Genomic DNA, 14651 nt, shown 5'->3' with positions numbered 1-14651 from the left:
ACAATTTACATTATCAGTGTACAAATTAGCGTAAGATTAGCAAACTTAAGATATAATGCATGGTTAAAAAAACTTTTTACCGAAATAAGAGTACACGATTTTCAAATATAGATATTGTAATATATTGATTATTACGATAATAATAACAGAACAATCTCAATTCTTTTCCTAACGATTTAGGAGTTTAGGTAATCTATGAATCGAGGTTATCGTGTGCATTTGCCCAAAACAGGTTAAAAACTACGTTTAATCTTGGCGATAAAGGAAGAAAGAGGTACGTGCAAAGAACAACATTTAAATTGTATATGAGTTCCGGTGCGAGCTCCACTCACGCTGCTACAATTTAAAACCGCGATCAAGATAGCTTCGTTAAAATCCACACGCATTGGCCGAGTAACGATTCATTTGTATGAAGTCAATTATGTCCAATTTGCCCGCAAACTGTTGAGGTTAAATAACTGACCACACGCGCTATTCGTTTATTTAAATTGGATGTTAAGTCTATTGACGTGTTGGCAAATCGCGTCGTCATGTTGTACTCCAGTAACTACGCTGCACTTTGTATTTCAGAAGTAAGTATTATTTTAACACATATCAAACAGATTTTCGATTATTACAACTACGGTCTACAAATATGTGTATTACACGATATATAGGATAAGATCACAGAATGTCAATCCACGTTAATTACTTGTCTGTTTATTTAATATAAAGTGAAGGCGTTAACTTTGAACTTTATTAAAGTTTATTTATTGCAAATAACATTGAAAAACAGAATTGATATTATTATTCAAACCACTAGCATATAGCTAAAGGTATTTCTGTCACATAATACAAAAAAACACTCAAAAGTAAAAGTATGTTTTTGTAATTGTTATGATTATAAAATGGTAATAGCACCATGTAAGATGCTAGGCTAGGCAACATCCAACTTATGCCAACAATACAAAGTGATTATCTATGATCAAACTATAATGTGTTGTAGTATGATCAAACTATAATGTGTTGTAGTTTCATTGCCGCTTTGTGCACAACGTGTGCTTGCTGTAGGAAATTATTATTTATCGATTAATTTTATTCTTTCCAAACTAATAAAACAGCATGTTTCTTTTTGTAACTGTTACCAAACAAAACCCAAAGAAAAAAACTATTTGGATAAAATGACTGAGGCACACACACAAACCGTATATTGACCTCTGTTAATTATTAATCTTTTACTCGTAAGTACAATACCTCTACAGCAAGTAAGGTATTCATTCTCAATGTGTTGGGGATATGCTATGGATCTACTGTCCTACAGGCTAAATTTTGTTAAGTGTTTAGCTTTTAGAGGCTGTTTTTCAAAGTTATAAAATGTTCAGAGATTTAAGTTCAGTTTTATTTTTTATTGTTTTATTTTATAAAAGTAAGTTTTGTGAGAAATTTATAATATATATATATATATTTTAAATGATATTAAAGCTATATATTTTAACAGTCAAAATTACTTAAGTGTTATGTGTATGTGAAAAAAACTAATAAAAATATCTTCACAAATCTTAACCAAGTGTCTGTATTAAATACCATTAACCTACACAATTTTTATACCAAAGTGAATTATTTTTGGCAAGGCCTCGATCCCAGAAAATACAGACATTGACTTAATGTTACTACCATTGTTGGTGCACGTTTCTTCAGAACCACGGCAATTGCTTCAACCCCTTGGTCACTTATGGGTTGTTTAAACTGTAGGCCATACATAAATAAGTTACATTCATTTATTCTTCTATTCCAGGTACCTATTCGCAACCAACACAGGATTGCGACATCGAAATAAATTGTGTCTCACCATGCGAATACACATCACTGTGTTGGGGCATGCCTAATATTAATGACATTTATTTCTCATGCTCATGGACAGAAAATTCGAGTGTAGGTAAAAACTACACATCTTTAATCAGCAGCGTAACAGGGTCAGGGAACTGGTAAATACCTTAATTAGTATATATACGAAAACTTCAGTATAATAGGTTATTATTGTATATACTAAAGTGCTGCACTAATTTCAAATATTTTACAGTGCTGCACAGCCTGCACTAATTTCTAATTATAGTCTAGATTATTTGAATAAAAGATTGATAAAACTAGTTACTGGTAAAAAATATATATAGTAGGGTGGGAGAAGATGGGACACCTTTAGCACATAATATCCAAATATCCTGATCGTGTTTTAAACAATTAACAACGGTCTATGGGAGTCTTGAGGATATAGTTTTATAATTCTTTGAATGTTCTCTGTTTACTACCAAATGGAACGAGAAAATAGAGTGAAAAGGTGTCCTATCTTCCCCCGCTCTACTATACATATTTTTGGTCCACCGATTAATTGAGCTTAATTTTTGCTGCATATTTAATAGAACTTGGTATATCGTGTATCCTATACATATTATATCGAACATATCAAAATTATATTCTAAATACATTAAAATATCAAGTTTATTTACTATTAACTAAAAATGCTGGCAGGAGTCCGTAAATACTTTTGTTTTTAATCCGACTATTTCAGTTATTATTACAGTACAAGAAACTACGTTTGTTCGTCATTTGGCTTGGTCCAGATGTGGTATGAGGGGTTACCTATATTATCCATACTTTAGAAAATCTGTTATATAGTAGGGTGGGGGAAGATGGGACACCTGTTCAATCTATTTTCTCGTCGCATTTGGCAGTAAACAAAGAAAATTCAAAGAATTATAAAACCGTATTCTTACGACTTCCATAGACCGTTGATAATTGTTTAAAACTCAATCAGGATATTTGGATATTATGTGCTAAAGGTGTCCCATCTTCCCCCACTCTACTATAACTTATGTTTTGCAGTGAATCTACAGTGACATGCTTATTATCTGGTTCTAATGAAAGGATTTGTTCAACATCTTTTTATGCCAACTCTTCAAAGATGTCATGCCCATTTCTAATGGATAGGCTTATTTCTAGTAAAGATGGTAGTTTAAGACTGACAATAGAAGAGGAATCTGATAGTTGCACAACTGTTAGTAAACCATTTGATCCTTGTAATAACAGTAAGTATGTATATGCACATAACTTACTTTATCCTTGTGTGGCCGGAAAACGACAGTCGTTAAACATGGGTGTTCTGTTTAATACACCTCATGCCAGCTTGCGAGATACCAAGTTTGTTACTTTGAGGGTGATTCTTTTTTGGGGGGAATTTTTTTATGTTTGGCTGATAATATGGAAAACCCGTTAGTGACCACTTGGTTGGAGCAATTGCCGTTAAGTGTCTTGCCCAAGGACATATACACCCACAATGGTAGCACTGAATATATAGTTGTTATAAAAAACTGTATGGATTAGAAAATGGCAAAGTAAAATTACTTTTCACACTTACATGTTAATATGTTATACCAGTAGTAGGTGACATAGTTATTATAAAAGAACTGTATCATTTAAACATCATACACTTTTTTGTATGATTATTAATGTTGTTTTCTTAACAGTTGTACTGGGCCCACCAACATTGAATGTGACAGATAATAACAATATTATATCAGTTAGTGTTGGAGAACCAGAATGCCTTGCTAGCTTTGTATCATGGGCGGATATAAAATACACAACTAAATATACTCTATTTGATGGGGTAAGAAGTTGTTTTAACAATATGAATGAATGTAACTTAGTGCAATGACTGTCGTTATAACACAGATGTTCTGTTTCTGTGCCTGGTTTTGATTTAGCAAGTATGTAACTTAGTGTGAGATTATTTCATAACTTTGCGAGTTACAAAACTTACCACAAATGCAGATATTTTTGGGTGCAACAGCCATGATATTTAATTGACACTCTTTCCCGCAATTTTTATCCGTAGCATGTTTTAACAACTGTTGTTTTGCTGTTAATTCCTTTTTCTTCGTTCTTTAAATAACATGATTTCGATGTCGTTCACGAAGAAAGAAATAAAGAATATATTATCCTCTAAAACAGGGGTTCTTAACCTTTTTCCCTTATTACCCATTTCTGTTCAGATCAAAGTCACATTACCCAAAATCTAATTTTATCTATTTGATTGAACTGATTATGAAAAAATAGCTAGGCTATCGGATACAAGAAAAATCTGACTATTATGTCCCAAAAATAAAGTATATAAAACCGGCGACAAAAATGAATGTAACTTGCTTTACCCTCGCTTGCTCTACTTTTCTTTTTAAATGATGAGAAAATAAATCACTATGCGACGAAACAATTCCAAATATGATAAAATATCACTGTTCTTGTTTGGTTGTTTTGAACGAACTCAAAACATAAGTAATAAAGCAACTTTACCACTTACAGCTGTGACATTGTTTGTTACATCTATAATTCTATATATTCTGGTTCTGCTGATCACCCATCTGCTATCCTGAAATTACCCAGATGTGGGTAATTTCCCATAGGTTAAGAAACACTGCTCTAAATGGCTTATAATTATTACAGACAACTACAACACCATCGCAAGTAAAGACATCCACCTCATTCACATTGGAAAGCGCAGACTCTAGGATGTATACGTTTATTGCATATGCAGAAATTGCCGAGAGCCAACAACCTGGCATCCCTGCTACCACTGATCACCTCACAAGTAAGTCAACATTGTGGTTGGTAGGTGTATGTATTATAAGTGTATAAGCGATCTTTCAACGCTTTATTTTTATTTAAAAACTTAGTAAATTAACTAAGTTACAAGTAAATTAAAGGAATAAGTATAAAAATATTGGGGAAATTGGATTTGATTAAAATGGATTTAGTATGGTTATTTTAACACTTTTTTGTTAATGAGTTAATATGGAAACTTGTTACTAGAGTACAATTCCCACTGTAGGCTACATATACATTCAAAATATGCCAATAAATTTACCTGACTTTGTTTCAAAATTCCAAGGTACAGTAAGCTACATACTGATGGCTGATTTTTATGATACCCCGATATGTTATAAAAACAAACATAATTTCATATTGAAACCAGTTTGGAAGTATTAATTACTATTAACCAAATAAAGACCCTTAAATCCATTTTTTACAAAACCCGTTTAATTTATTTAGAAAAGATTATTTGTGCCCAATTTAATGGCATTGTTTAATGCTTTTTTTTCAGTTGAAATGTATTTTTAAAATATTGGTTTACCAAAAATGAAACAGCTGCCTGAATTCAACAATTCCTAAAACTCTATTAATTTCAAACAGTGTTTAAGGTTGTTATTCTGCTTTATTGAGATAGATTTTTCAGTTAAAATATATTAATTTTGATTTTTTATTAAACCAATATTTTATTTGACAATTCTCACTGTAGTGAGAAATCATTAACTAATAACCTTAAATTGGGCGCAGATTATTTATCTCAAATCAAATTTAATGGGTTTTGTATAAAAATCTATTCAATTATAAATGTAATAATTTACACAGAGCCTCACCAAAGTACTGACAACAACTTTGTTGACTTTTCATGTTCTGACAACACTGGTATAGTCACGGCAAAATGGCAGGTAAAATATATTATTAATTTTTTTTACATTTTGAAAATACTTCGCATAAATATATATATAAATAAAAAAATTCAAATTGTTGCCTTATTTTCAAAGGAACAGCAGTTTTATTAAAAAAGTACACTAGCTTCAATGAAAATAAAATTGGCTTGAATATGATACCAAAAAAAGCTGCCGTAGTATTACTTGTATGTGAATATTTAACCAGAACATACAAATGTCACATTTGTGCATATTTATATTTGCTCCACTTATTAAGGTTTCTAAATATATTTCCTGAATTTACATATATTTGAAGATTGCCAATTAAATGACCTATTTTATTCATTTCCAGAAAACAGGGATAATAGATCTTTTTAAAGTAGCTGTTTTTGAAGAGAAAACGCTTTCTGTTCAAGCGTACCATCTGGTAAACAACGTCCAAAATGAGAATATCTTCTCGCAAGATTTAACCCTGAGCATGAACTTGAGTTACACGGTTTCACTTATTGCTTCAAACCAGGCTGGTGAAAGCAATGCCACTGAGCTGATGTTCACCAAGGAGTTATGTGACCAAAAAAGTAAGTTTAAATATATTTTTCCTCTACGTGTTCAGAATAGACTAATCACAAGTAACATACTTTGTAACTCGGAAGCTGACAGAAGGTGTATAAAATAAAACATCTGTGTTATAACAAACAACAGTTTTAAATAGTTTGCAGCATTTAACATATTAATTTAATCCTGTTTTTGAAAACAGTTCTCTTCTTTAGGCGAATGTTTCTCAATAAAATTCAATAAAAAACATGGATCTTTTTAGACAAAGTCCCACAGAGGTGCACGAGAGTCTCTGGTGGTCAATCATGGATGTTATTGTCATGGCAACCACCTGCAGCCCCTCATAGTTACGAGGCATTTCAAATTTGCTACGCACAAAACAGTTACGAGTCGGTCAAAGTTTGCTACACAGCTAACACCCAGCAAGGCAGAAGCAATTTCATGTACAATGTAACTGAACTACAGGTAATATTTAATATGAATGAATGAATGTAACTTATTTTATCCTCATGTGGTCGGATAATGACTGTTGGTATAACATGGGTGTTTTGTTTCATACACCTCGTTCCTGCTTACGAGTTACCATGTTTGTTACTTTGTGAGTGATATAAAGTGTGGGTGATATCTAAATATAAAGTACCACAGCACAGTAGTCAGTGCAACCACCTCTTGACAAAGTTTGAGGCTCGCAAGACTTCTTTGCAATTGCTCCAATGGTAAATATTTGTATAATACTGTGGCATATGAGCAGCAGTATTATGCAAATATATGGTAGGGTTACCGGTGTAAATTCTGTGTATTTTTTACAGCTGTGTACTTTGTACGAAGTGGATATTGCTTCTGTCTATGGAGAAATTACTGTTGGTAAATGTGCAGTTACAGCTTATACGATGGAAACAGGTTAGAATGTATCCAAATAAGGCTTGTATATATTGGTACTGTTAAAGTGTGGTATAAGAAACCCGTTAAAATAATGTGTTATAAAATAAATTACCAGTTTCTATCTTCAAATCCTATCTCCAATTTAAGCAATGCTTAAAATGAATCAAGGATTTTTTGCTTGGAAGAACACAGGTTTTTTATTGTGTTTCTGTGGGAACTAGGAACTAAATAATATTTCTCTTAATCTCCCGAAATAACCACTTTACAGAAATATCTCGAAAAACAATTTCAATTAACTAATAAAATGCTGAAATTTTTAAGCAGTATTGTTATGTTATTGAAAATTATGGAAAATGTCCTATTTGTGACGTATTTTTTAAACCAGATGTCAGTATTAATATAGCCACATCTGACTCATAACCCCTTTAATAAACTATTATTAGTCTTAAACCTACTTGTGCAGGGTTTAAAATAACCCAACAATTATATTCAGCCTGATTTGGGTAAGCGCTACAATAAACCATCTATTAAATTAGTTAAGACTTAGAATATCGCTAACTCTGCTTCAATTTAGACTGGATTATTAATAAACTACTTTAATAAAAATTAAATTGACCTCCAATTTGAACAAAGCTTACAAATTTCAGCTCCGATTTCTGCACCTAATTTTGAAATAAACTCAATTTCTTCAAACGAAATAAAAATCGAGATTTTCCCGTTGACCTCTGACCTCAGCTGCGGGGATATAACTTCATACAACGTTACTTACAATTCTAAATCTGGTGAGGCTTGTATTTTGTAAACTATATAAATCTTGAAGGCTCGTCGTTGCTATTATTGTTGGTGTATGGGTCTTTGGGCTAAGTAGGGGGGGGGGTATGAAATAGAACACCTGTGTTATAACAACTCTCATCTTAATCACATTTTACCCTTGAAAAACGACAGTTGTTATATATCACCAAATAAAGTAGAAGTGTGGATTCAGTTAAGAGTTAAAATAAAAGCAAAATATTGACCTTAAACATACGTCAGTCTTGAATATGGGCTTTGTACGTACTTACTCATCACTTATGTGTTTTATTACTCAACAATAGGCAATAATTCAATAAGTTTTACAAGAAATTACAAGAAATTTTGTCACTTTTTTAATCATTAACTATAGTCTGGTGTGCGGACAAATGCTTCAATGACTTAAAAAGATTTTAAAAGTGATTTATACGCATTATTAGGGCAAATGGTTCAACACAAACACAAGTCTTATAAATGAATGCTACGATGTCATTACTATTGTAATGATAGTGTTTTTTCTCTTATTAAACACATATAAAATAATAATCACAGTTTAAACATACATTGAAAAGGTGGCTGCTTCTGTATAACAGAGTATTGGCATTTGCATTAGAGATCTAGAACCAAAGGTTTGCAGTTGGTTTTGCAGTTAGTGAGGGTGTTTGGGGAACGGAAAAAATAATCATCTACAAAATTGCATACTTGTAAACCATAAATGGGCATCATGTTTAATGAAAGTCATTCACGACTTCTGTAGTTGCCCCATGAGTATAAATAAGCGACATACATTCATAACCCAATAGTTGACATGTAATTCGTAAGTTAGCATGAGGTGTATAAAACAGCACATTTGTGTTATAACGAATGTTGTTTTCAAGCCATGCCAAGATAAAGCAAGTTACACTCATTTATTGATTAGTATTCAATTGATTTTATATCTGTCTATAACAGCATTAACACTTGTGGATCCTTCTGGTGTTGCCACCCTTTCAAACCTCAACCCATACACTGAGTATAATATAAAAGTTGCTGCAGTTAACAACGCAGGCACTGGGCCTTTTAACCAAACCATTACCAAACTTACAGAACAAGCAGGTGAATAATATGTTGGAATTTTTATACCATTTTTCAAATGTTTGTTAAACTATGTATAGTATGGTGGGGGAAAATGGAACATTTACTAGCACATATCATCTAAATATCCTGATCTTGTTTTAAATAATTCTAATTCTTTGAATGTTTTTTGCTCATTACCCAATGGAACGAGAAAATAGAATGAAAAGGCGTCCCATCTTTCCTCACCCTACTATACATAAAACAATTACTCACAAATGTACATGGCAACCCGTAAGCGAACAAGGAGTGTGTAAAACACAACACCAATGTTGTAACGACTGTTGCCCTGCCATGCGAGGATAAATAAGTTCATTCATTCATAATTCCACGTTTTATATATTTCTCTCACTAATTAAAATCCCTTTTTATGGAATGTAACCAATTTTCCCTTGCATAGCGCAACAATAATAGTCGTTATAACACGGGTGTTCTGTTCACACCTTGTGCTTAGGTAATACTTTATATATTCTCACAGCACCATCTAACCCCCCAACCCTTTACCTTGTATCTACCAATGGAGATGAATCCCTCATTCAATGGTTGCCGCCTAATATTATCAATGGACAAATCTATTGTTATATTATAATGCTGGGCGGTGCAATCAGGTAAAAATAACTGAACTACACTGTATTTCCACAATTAAAATTAAGCCTAACTGCGTGGTTAGTAGCACTTGGTGTAATTATTATGGTGTATGTTATGACGTAACGAGAATCATCCAACAATATAAGTGCTGGATCAGGGCCAGATTCACATAACACTGAGTGAGAACATATAACACTATGTTAGATTTACACACTTAATAACCTCTTGTTGCGTTTCAACAGCATTAATGCCTCAGACATAGGTTGTAATATTGAGAATAAAGATACGCTTTCAACAAAGGGGGATCAAACCAATATTACTTTGAATCTGGAATCTGGTACCATCCTAGAAATAACCGCATGCACAGGTAAGAGCTATGTTTGTTGGGTTCAACGGCCACACTTTGTGTTGGCGTTCTTTCCACACTTTTTGTCCATAGTGTGTTTTAACAACTGTCATTTGCTGTTAATTCCCATCTTATTGTTTTTTTAAATAACATGATCTTTGCTACCATATTTGAAGAGAAAAATGTTATTATATATCTTAAACCTTATCATGACACAACATCTACTTTCCAGGTAACGGTACGCTCTGTTCTGATTGGTCAGCACCAATACAAATACCAATACCAGGTAAATCCAACTAAGTGATACCGTACAGTTGTAAAAGTGCTCGTTCGTAGCCTGAAAACAAAATTGTGGGCCTTGCCTGTCACCATTGTGGGCGATGTGTGGCAAGAAACTAACAGCAATTGCCCCAACCCAGTTGTATCTTATGCATTGACCAAATGCTTGTCTGGTGGCTTTTATCCATGTTTTTTAAATGTCTTACCAACTGCTATTTTGCAATCAGTTTTAAAACACTTTGATTCAAAAATACCTTATATGCGTAAAGTTCAATACAGGCCATAGTTGGCCCACTACCCCAACATCTATTCAATTAACAAACTTATGATTGCTTTCAGATACATTAACAGTTGTGATAATAGCTTCAGTTACAAGTGTTGTGGGGATTGTTCTTATACTAGGAATCATATACATATGTTTTGCAAGGTTTGTATGTTCATATAATTACATCATATTATCTATTGCTACTTTTTTATTGATCCGGAACCCACTGTGAGTTGCTTCCAATAGAGTTTGACGGTCTTCTTTTTTTGTTAAAACTAACCTTTATGTTTATTTATTTGGGACGCATTCATATAACTTTTTTCAAATATTTTATAGGGTTCTAAAAACAAAGATTACAAAACCAGTGATACATAAAGAGGTTTTGAACAGTTTCAGTGAAACACCAGTATCTTCAAAATGTGCCACAGTGCATAAACCTTATGGAGGGGAAAAAGAAACCCAATATGAGGGTATTTACTCTGTGTATGAACTAAGAAAACCTGGGCTTGAAAACAAAGAATTACCTAAAGTTATTCAAGAAATTGACAAAGCCATTTCTACATCTGAAATTTTTGAAGAAATTGCAGAAAATTTAAAGACAATTAATCAAGCTAAAGATGAAAATAATGGAAGTATTTCCTCTCTTAGAAAAGAAGAATTTTCTTTTAGCAAGGGGGAAAATGATCCTTATATTCGTCTTCCGGATGCATATATACATTATCCAGAGCATGATCTTCATAGTGATGGAGGATCTTATCCATCGTGCCAGTCATTTGTATCCACCGATGTTTAACATGATGTGACCAAGTGGATGGCATAATATACAAGTGTTAGGAGGTGCTGGGTGAACATGATGCACCAAAATTTATACAAAGTTTTAGTTGGGACAGTGTATGTACGTCACTTTAACAGCAGTCGTTATAACACCGGTGTTCCCATGTCGCTTATGAGTTACCACATATATGTAACTTTGTGGGTGATTACTTTTGGGGACTTTTTAATGTACGGCTCACAATTTTAACAGCTGATCTTCGAGCCACAAACCATGATCCTCTAGTCAACTATAATGAGCCATTTCCTTAATCCAAGGTTACTGGTATTCCTAACAGTAGGATCTCACCCACATTAGTTATAAACTATTCAAAAACACATACCATTACTTTGGATATAAATTACATACAGGACTAGAGTAGAGATATGGACACTTTAAAGGCACTGGTATTTGTTTTCCAGCAAGTAATAATATGTGTTGGCTGTTGTTTTTTTTATATGTTCCCTCCTCATGCCTGGGGCTATTCCACTGTATAATATAACTAAAGCACTCATGCTTGCAATGCAAAATTTAACTGTTAGTTTTTTACGCTGTTTTATGTTTTTGACAATCTTCTAACTTAGGAGTAAAAACCTTGCGGAACTTGTATTAAAATGTCATAGTATTCATTGGGCTATTTTAAGTTTAAAGCTACAGAAGTAAGAGACAGTTTTTTACTTGAGCGTGTTGAAGGGGTCACTTTAAAAAGAAATAATTAAATAAGCCAGTTTTTGTGTGATAAGTAAAGTAAGTGAATAGTATTGTTTAGAATTTAGATAATTTGGCTTTAGCATTATCTTAGTTGGGGAATAAATACAAATTACTATAGTTAAATTTATTTAAAACATTAGGCAAACAAAGAAAATCGAACAAAATTTGGGCGGCATATGAAAAATCACAATTTTACATTAGAAACATTTTATGTAAAAATAGACATAGAATATCACTGATGGGTACAAGGTGAGGGTTTTGCTTTCAGTTTAACATCGGGTTTTTCATCGTCAAACACTTGGCCTCTTACACAGTAGTCTCGTTTATAAGCTGGGTCGAAATCTGTCAACTTATATTCTTCAGTTTCCGGATTTATTGGCATTTCAAATGCGGGCAACGGCGGCAGAATTTCCTTTAATTCCGCCAATATGTTTTTGTTTATTTTATCTGGAAATTTTACACTGAAATGAATTATTAAATTTCCCCTTTCACTGCTTAATTGTGAATGTCTTTGTGGCATGCCTTCGTTTTTAATGCATTTCTCGCAACCATTAGATAAAACCATACCAGCTGATGATACGGCTAAAGTCCTTTTATCCAGTTGTTTTACAGTAAAGTTACAACCACATAATGCTTCAGTAATATTTACTTCCTTCTGCATATGTAGGTCTTCACCCATTCTTACAAAGTAAGGATGTTTTTTCTCCTTTATATTAACAACTACAATCAAAGGAGTGCTTCCAGGTCCTTTAATGGTCTCTCCAGTCGTAACACGAATTGTATCTCCGCATTTCATTCCTTTTTCAATAATAACGCTTAATCTTGTATTTTTTTGGACTATTTTTGTGTTTTTGCAAACAGAACAGTTCTCCTTGCATACCCTACTGCCATGGCAGAGTCTACACTGTGCGGTAATTACAGGGTTGTTTGACGTAACACACGGACAAGTACGTACAAAGTTTAACAATGCACATTTCGTGCATGCTACTTCCATGTTGACGTTCAGTGATAACTTTGCGCCAGTAAACAGTTCTTCTAACGAGGCATAAACAGTGTGATGAACTTCATTTTTCCTGGTGTTTTTCTCTGCTCGTAAATATTCTTTTACGATATCATTTTCAAACAGTGTCTTACTGCAACTGTAGCAATCTTGAGCAGTTTCATGGCCACCATTCACAACATTAAACAAATCATACAGATTTCGCTTGACTGGATTAGACAGTGTTGTATAAGCAACATGACCATCTTTATACAACTTCGAATTCCGATTTTCCTTTTTTTCCAGTTGTGCAAAAGCTTCTGTGATTTCTTTTTGGTCGCAAGTTGGTTTCACATTTAATAAATCGTACAATGTTTTGTCTTCTTTTGATTTATTTCCATTAGATGAACTGTTCATTTTTAAGTAAGCCTAACTTTTCTATGGAACATTAAACACCTTTTATATGCATTAAGTTTAGCTGTTTATATGAGTTAGATCATACTGTGAGGCATGCCAAGGAACCTGGAATTTAGGAAAGACCCGGCCATTTTATCAAACACCCAGGGTGCTACTACATGGACCTCACCAGATCCAGATGTTAAGGCCAGTCTCTTCCCCAAAGGCTTTAAGTTAGCCCTAGTGATTTAGGTTTAAATAGAAATCTGTATATATGTATAATTGCCATTTTATATGCTATATTACAATAGTAAAAGCCGCTTTAAAAAGCGTTAAGTGGATGTAAAGATTCAGTATCTTATTAAACACAATCCTACAGCATGTTATCTTATACACCACTTCATTACATCTCTAAAACAACAAATTACATTCAACCAATAAGAGTTAAGCACATCACAGCATGAAGTACCTAATGTACAAGATACCTTGCTGAACACAAAATACATTCACTCTATCATAGGGTAACTAACAGTATAGGAAATATGAAGGTTATAATATGGGTTACAATATTGTTAACTTATTTGAGCTGTTTTGCAGTAGCAGAAAAAATTTCAGTTACATCAGTGGTAAGTATTGTTACACTGCGTTTTTATTGGAAAACATACGATACAATACGTTATATTTGTTAAGAAATAGTTACAATAACTTAACTTGAATTGATCTATGTATTTTTTACAATTCTTCGCATTTTTATACCTGCAGGTATTTCTGGAAGTTTCGATCGGTGGAAAACCTCTTAAAGAAAGAATCGAAATCGGTTTATTTGACGACATCGTACCAAAAACTGCAAAAAACTTCCGCACCTTGTGCACAGGGGAGGTATTGAATTAACGCGGTCCTACTAAAACACGCCCGGCGGGGCCCGGTGGGGCCCGGTGGAAAAAAATATACTAAAACACGCCCGGTGCGGGGCCCGGTGGGGCCCGGTGGGACCCGGTGAGGACCCGGTGTTACGAGTCATACTAAAACACGCCCGGTGGGGGGCCCGGTGAGTATTTCTTGAAAAGGGAGCTTTCCCTATTCAAGATCCACCAAAATGTGATGCGTGTATTCAGATTTTTAGCCTAATGAGACCCCCGAGTTGAGTTTTTTGAAAATTAACTTTGATTATGGATGTACGAAGTTTGTTTCGTTGTACACTTACATAATGAACTGTATTTAAGGCAATTTTGTTAATAGGGGGTGGGGTAAGATGGGACACCTTTTCATTCTATTTCTCGTCCCATTTGGTAGTAAGCAAAGAACATTCAAAGAATTATAAAACTATGTCCTCACGACTCCCATAGACTGTTGTTAATTGTTTAANACACGATCAGGATATTTAAATATTACAGTAGGACGGGGGGAGACAGACACCTTTAGCACATAAGATCCAA

General features: G+C 33.6%; 2 protein-coding genes across 6 annotated transcripts; one reads left to right on the top strand and one right to left on the bottom strand.

Annotated features, from left to right (window-relative positions):
* The first annotated feature begins 222 nt into the window (after positions 1-222).
* LOC494402 (protein sidekick-1) lies at positions 223-11750 on the top strand. Of its 5 annotated transcripts, none has more exons than XM_018814449.2 (16): positions 223-274; positions 1775-1964; positions 2860-3062; positions 3501-3640; positions 4474-4618; positions 5440-5519; positions 5854-6079; positions 6319-6521; positions 6866-6956; positions 7586-7720; positions 8679-8822; positions 9319-9448; positions 9671-9795; positions 10007-10060; positions 10393-10480; positions 10655-11750. In XM_018814449.2, exons 2-16 carry the CDS (start codon positions 1858-1860, stop codon positions 11109-11111), a joined length of 2328 nt encoding a protein of 775 aa, XP_018669994.1. In that variant the 5' UTR covers positions 223-274; positions 1775-1857; the 3' UTR covers positions 11112-11750. The 5 variants fall into 5 exon arrangements, with proteins under 5 accessions (XP_018669994.1, XP_026692844.1, XP_018669993.1 ...); XM_026837043.1 differs by lacking the exon at positions 223-274 and adding an exon at positions 358-572 and having other exon boundaries at positions 1775-1911; XM_018814448.2 differs by lacking the exon at positions 223-274 and adding an exon at positions 360-572.
* LOC100179194 (dnaJ homolog subfamily A member 2) lies at positions 11710-13404 on the bottom strand. Its single transcript, XM_002131699.5, has one exon. It carries the CDS (start codon positions 13234-13236, stop codon positions 12073-12075), a length of 1164 nt encoding a protein of 387 aa, XP_002131735.1. The 5' UTR covers positions 13237-13404; the 3' UTR covers positions 11710-12072.
* Positions 13405-14651: the final 1247 nt, after the last annotated feature.

Source organism: Ciona intestinalis, chromosome 12, assembly GCF_000224145.3.
Source record: "Ciona intestinalis chromosome 12, KH, whole genome shotgun sequence".
Lineage (NCBI taxonomy): Eukaryota > Metazoa > Chordata > Ascidiacea > Phlebobranchia > Cionidae > Ciona > Ciona intestinalis.
The sequence above is the reverse complement of the archived record's forward strand: the minus strand, read 5'-3'. Positions and strand labels throughout refer to the sequence as shown.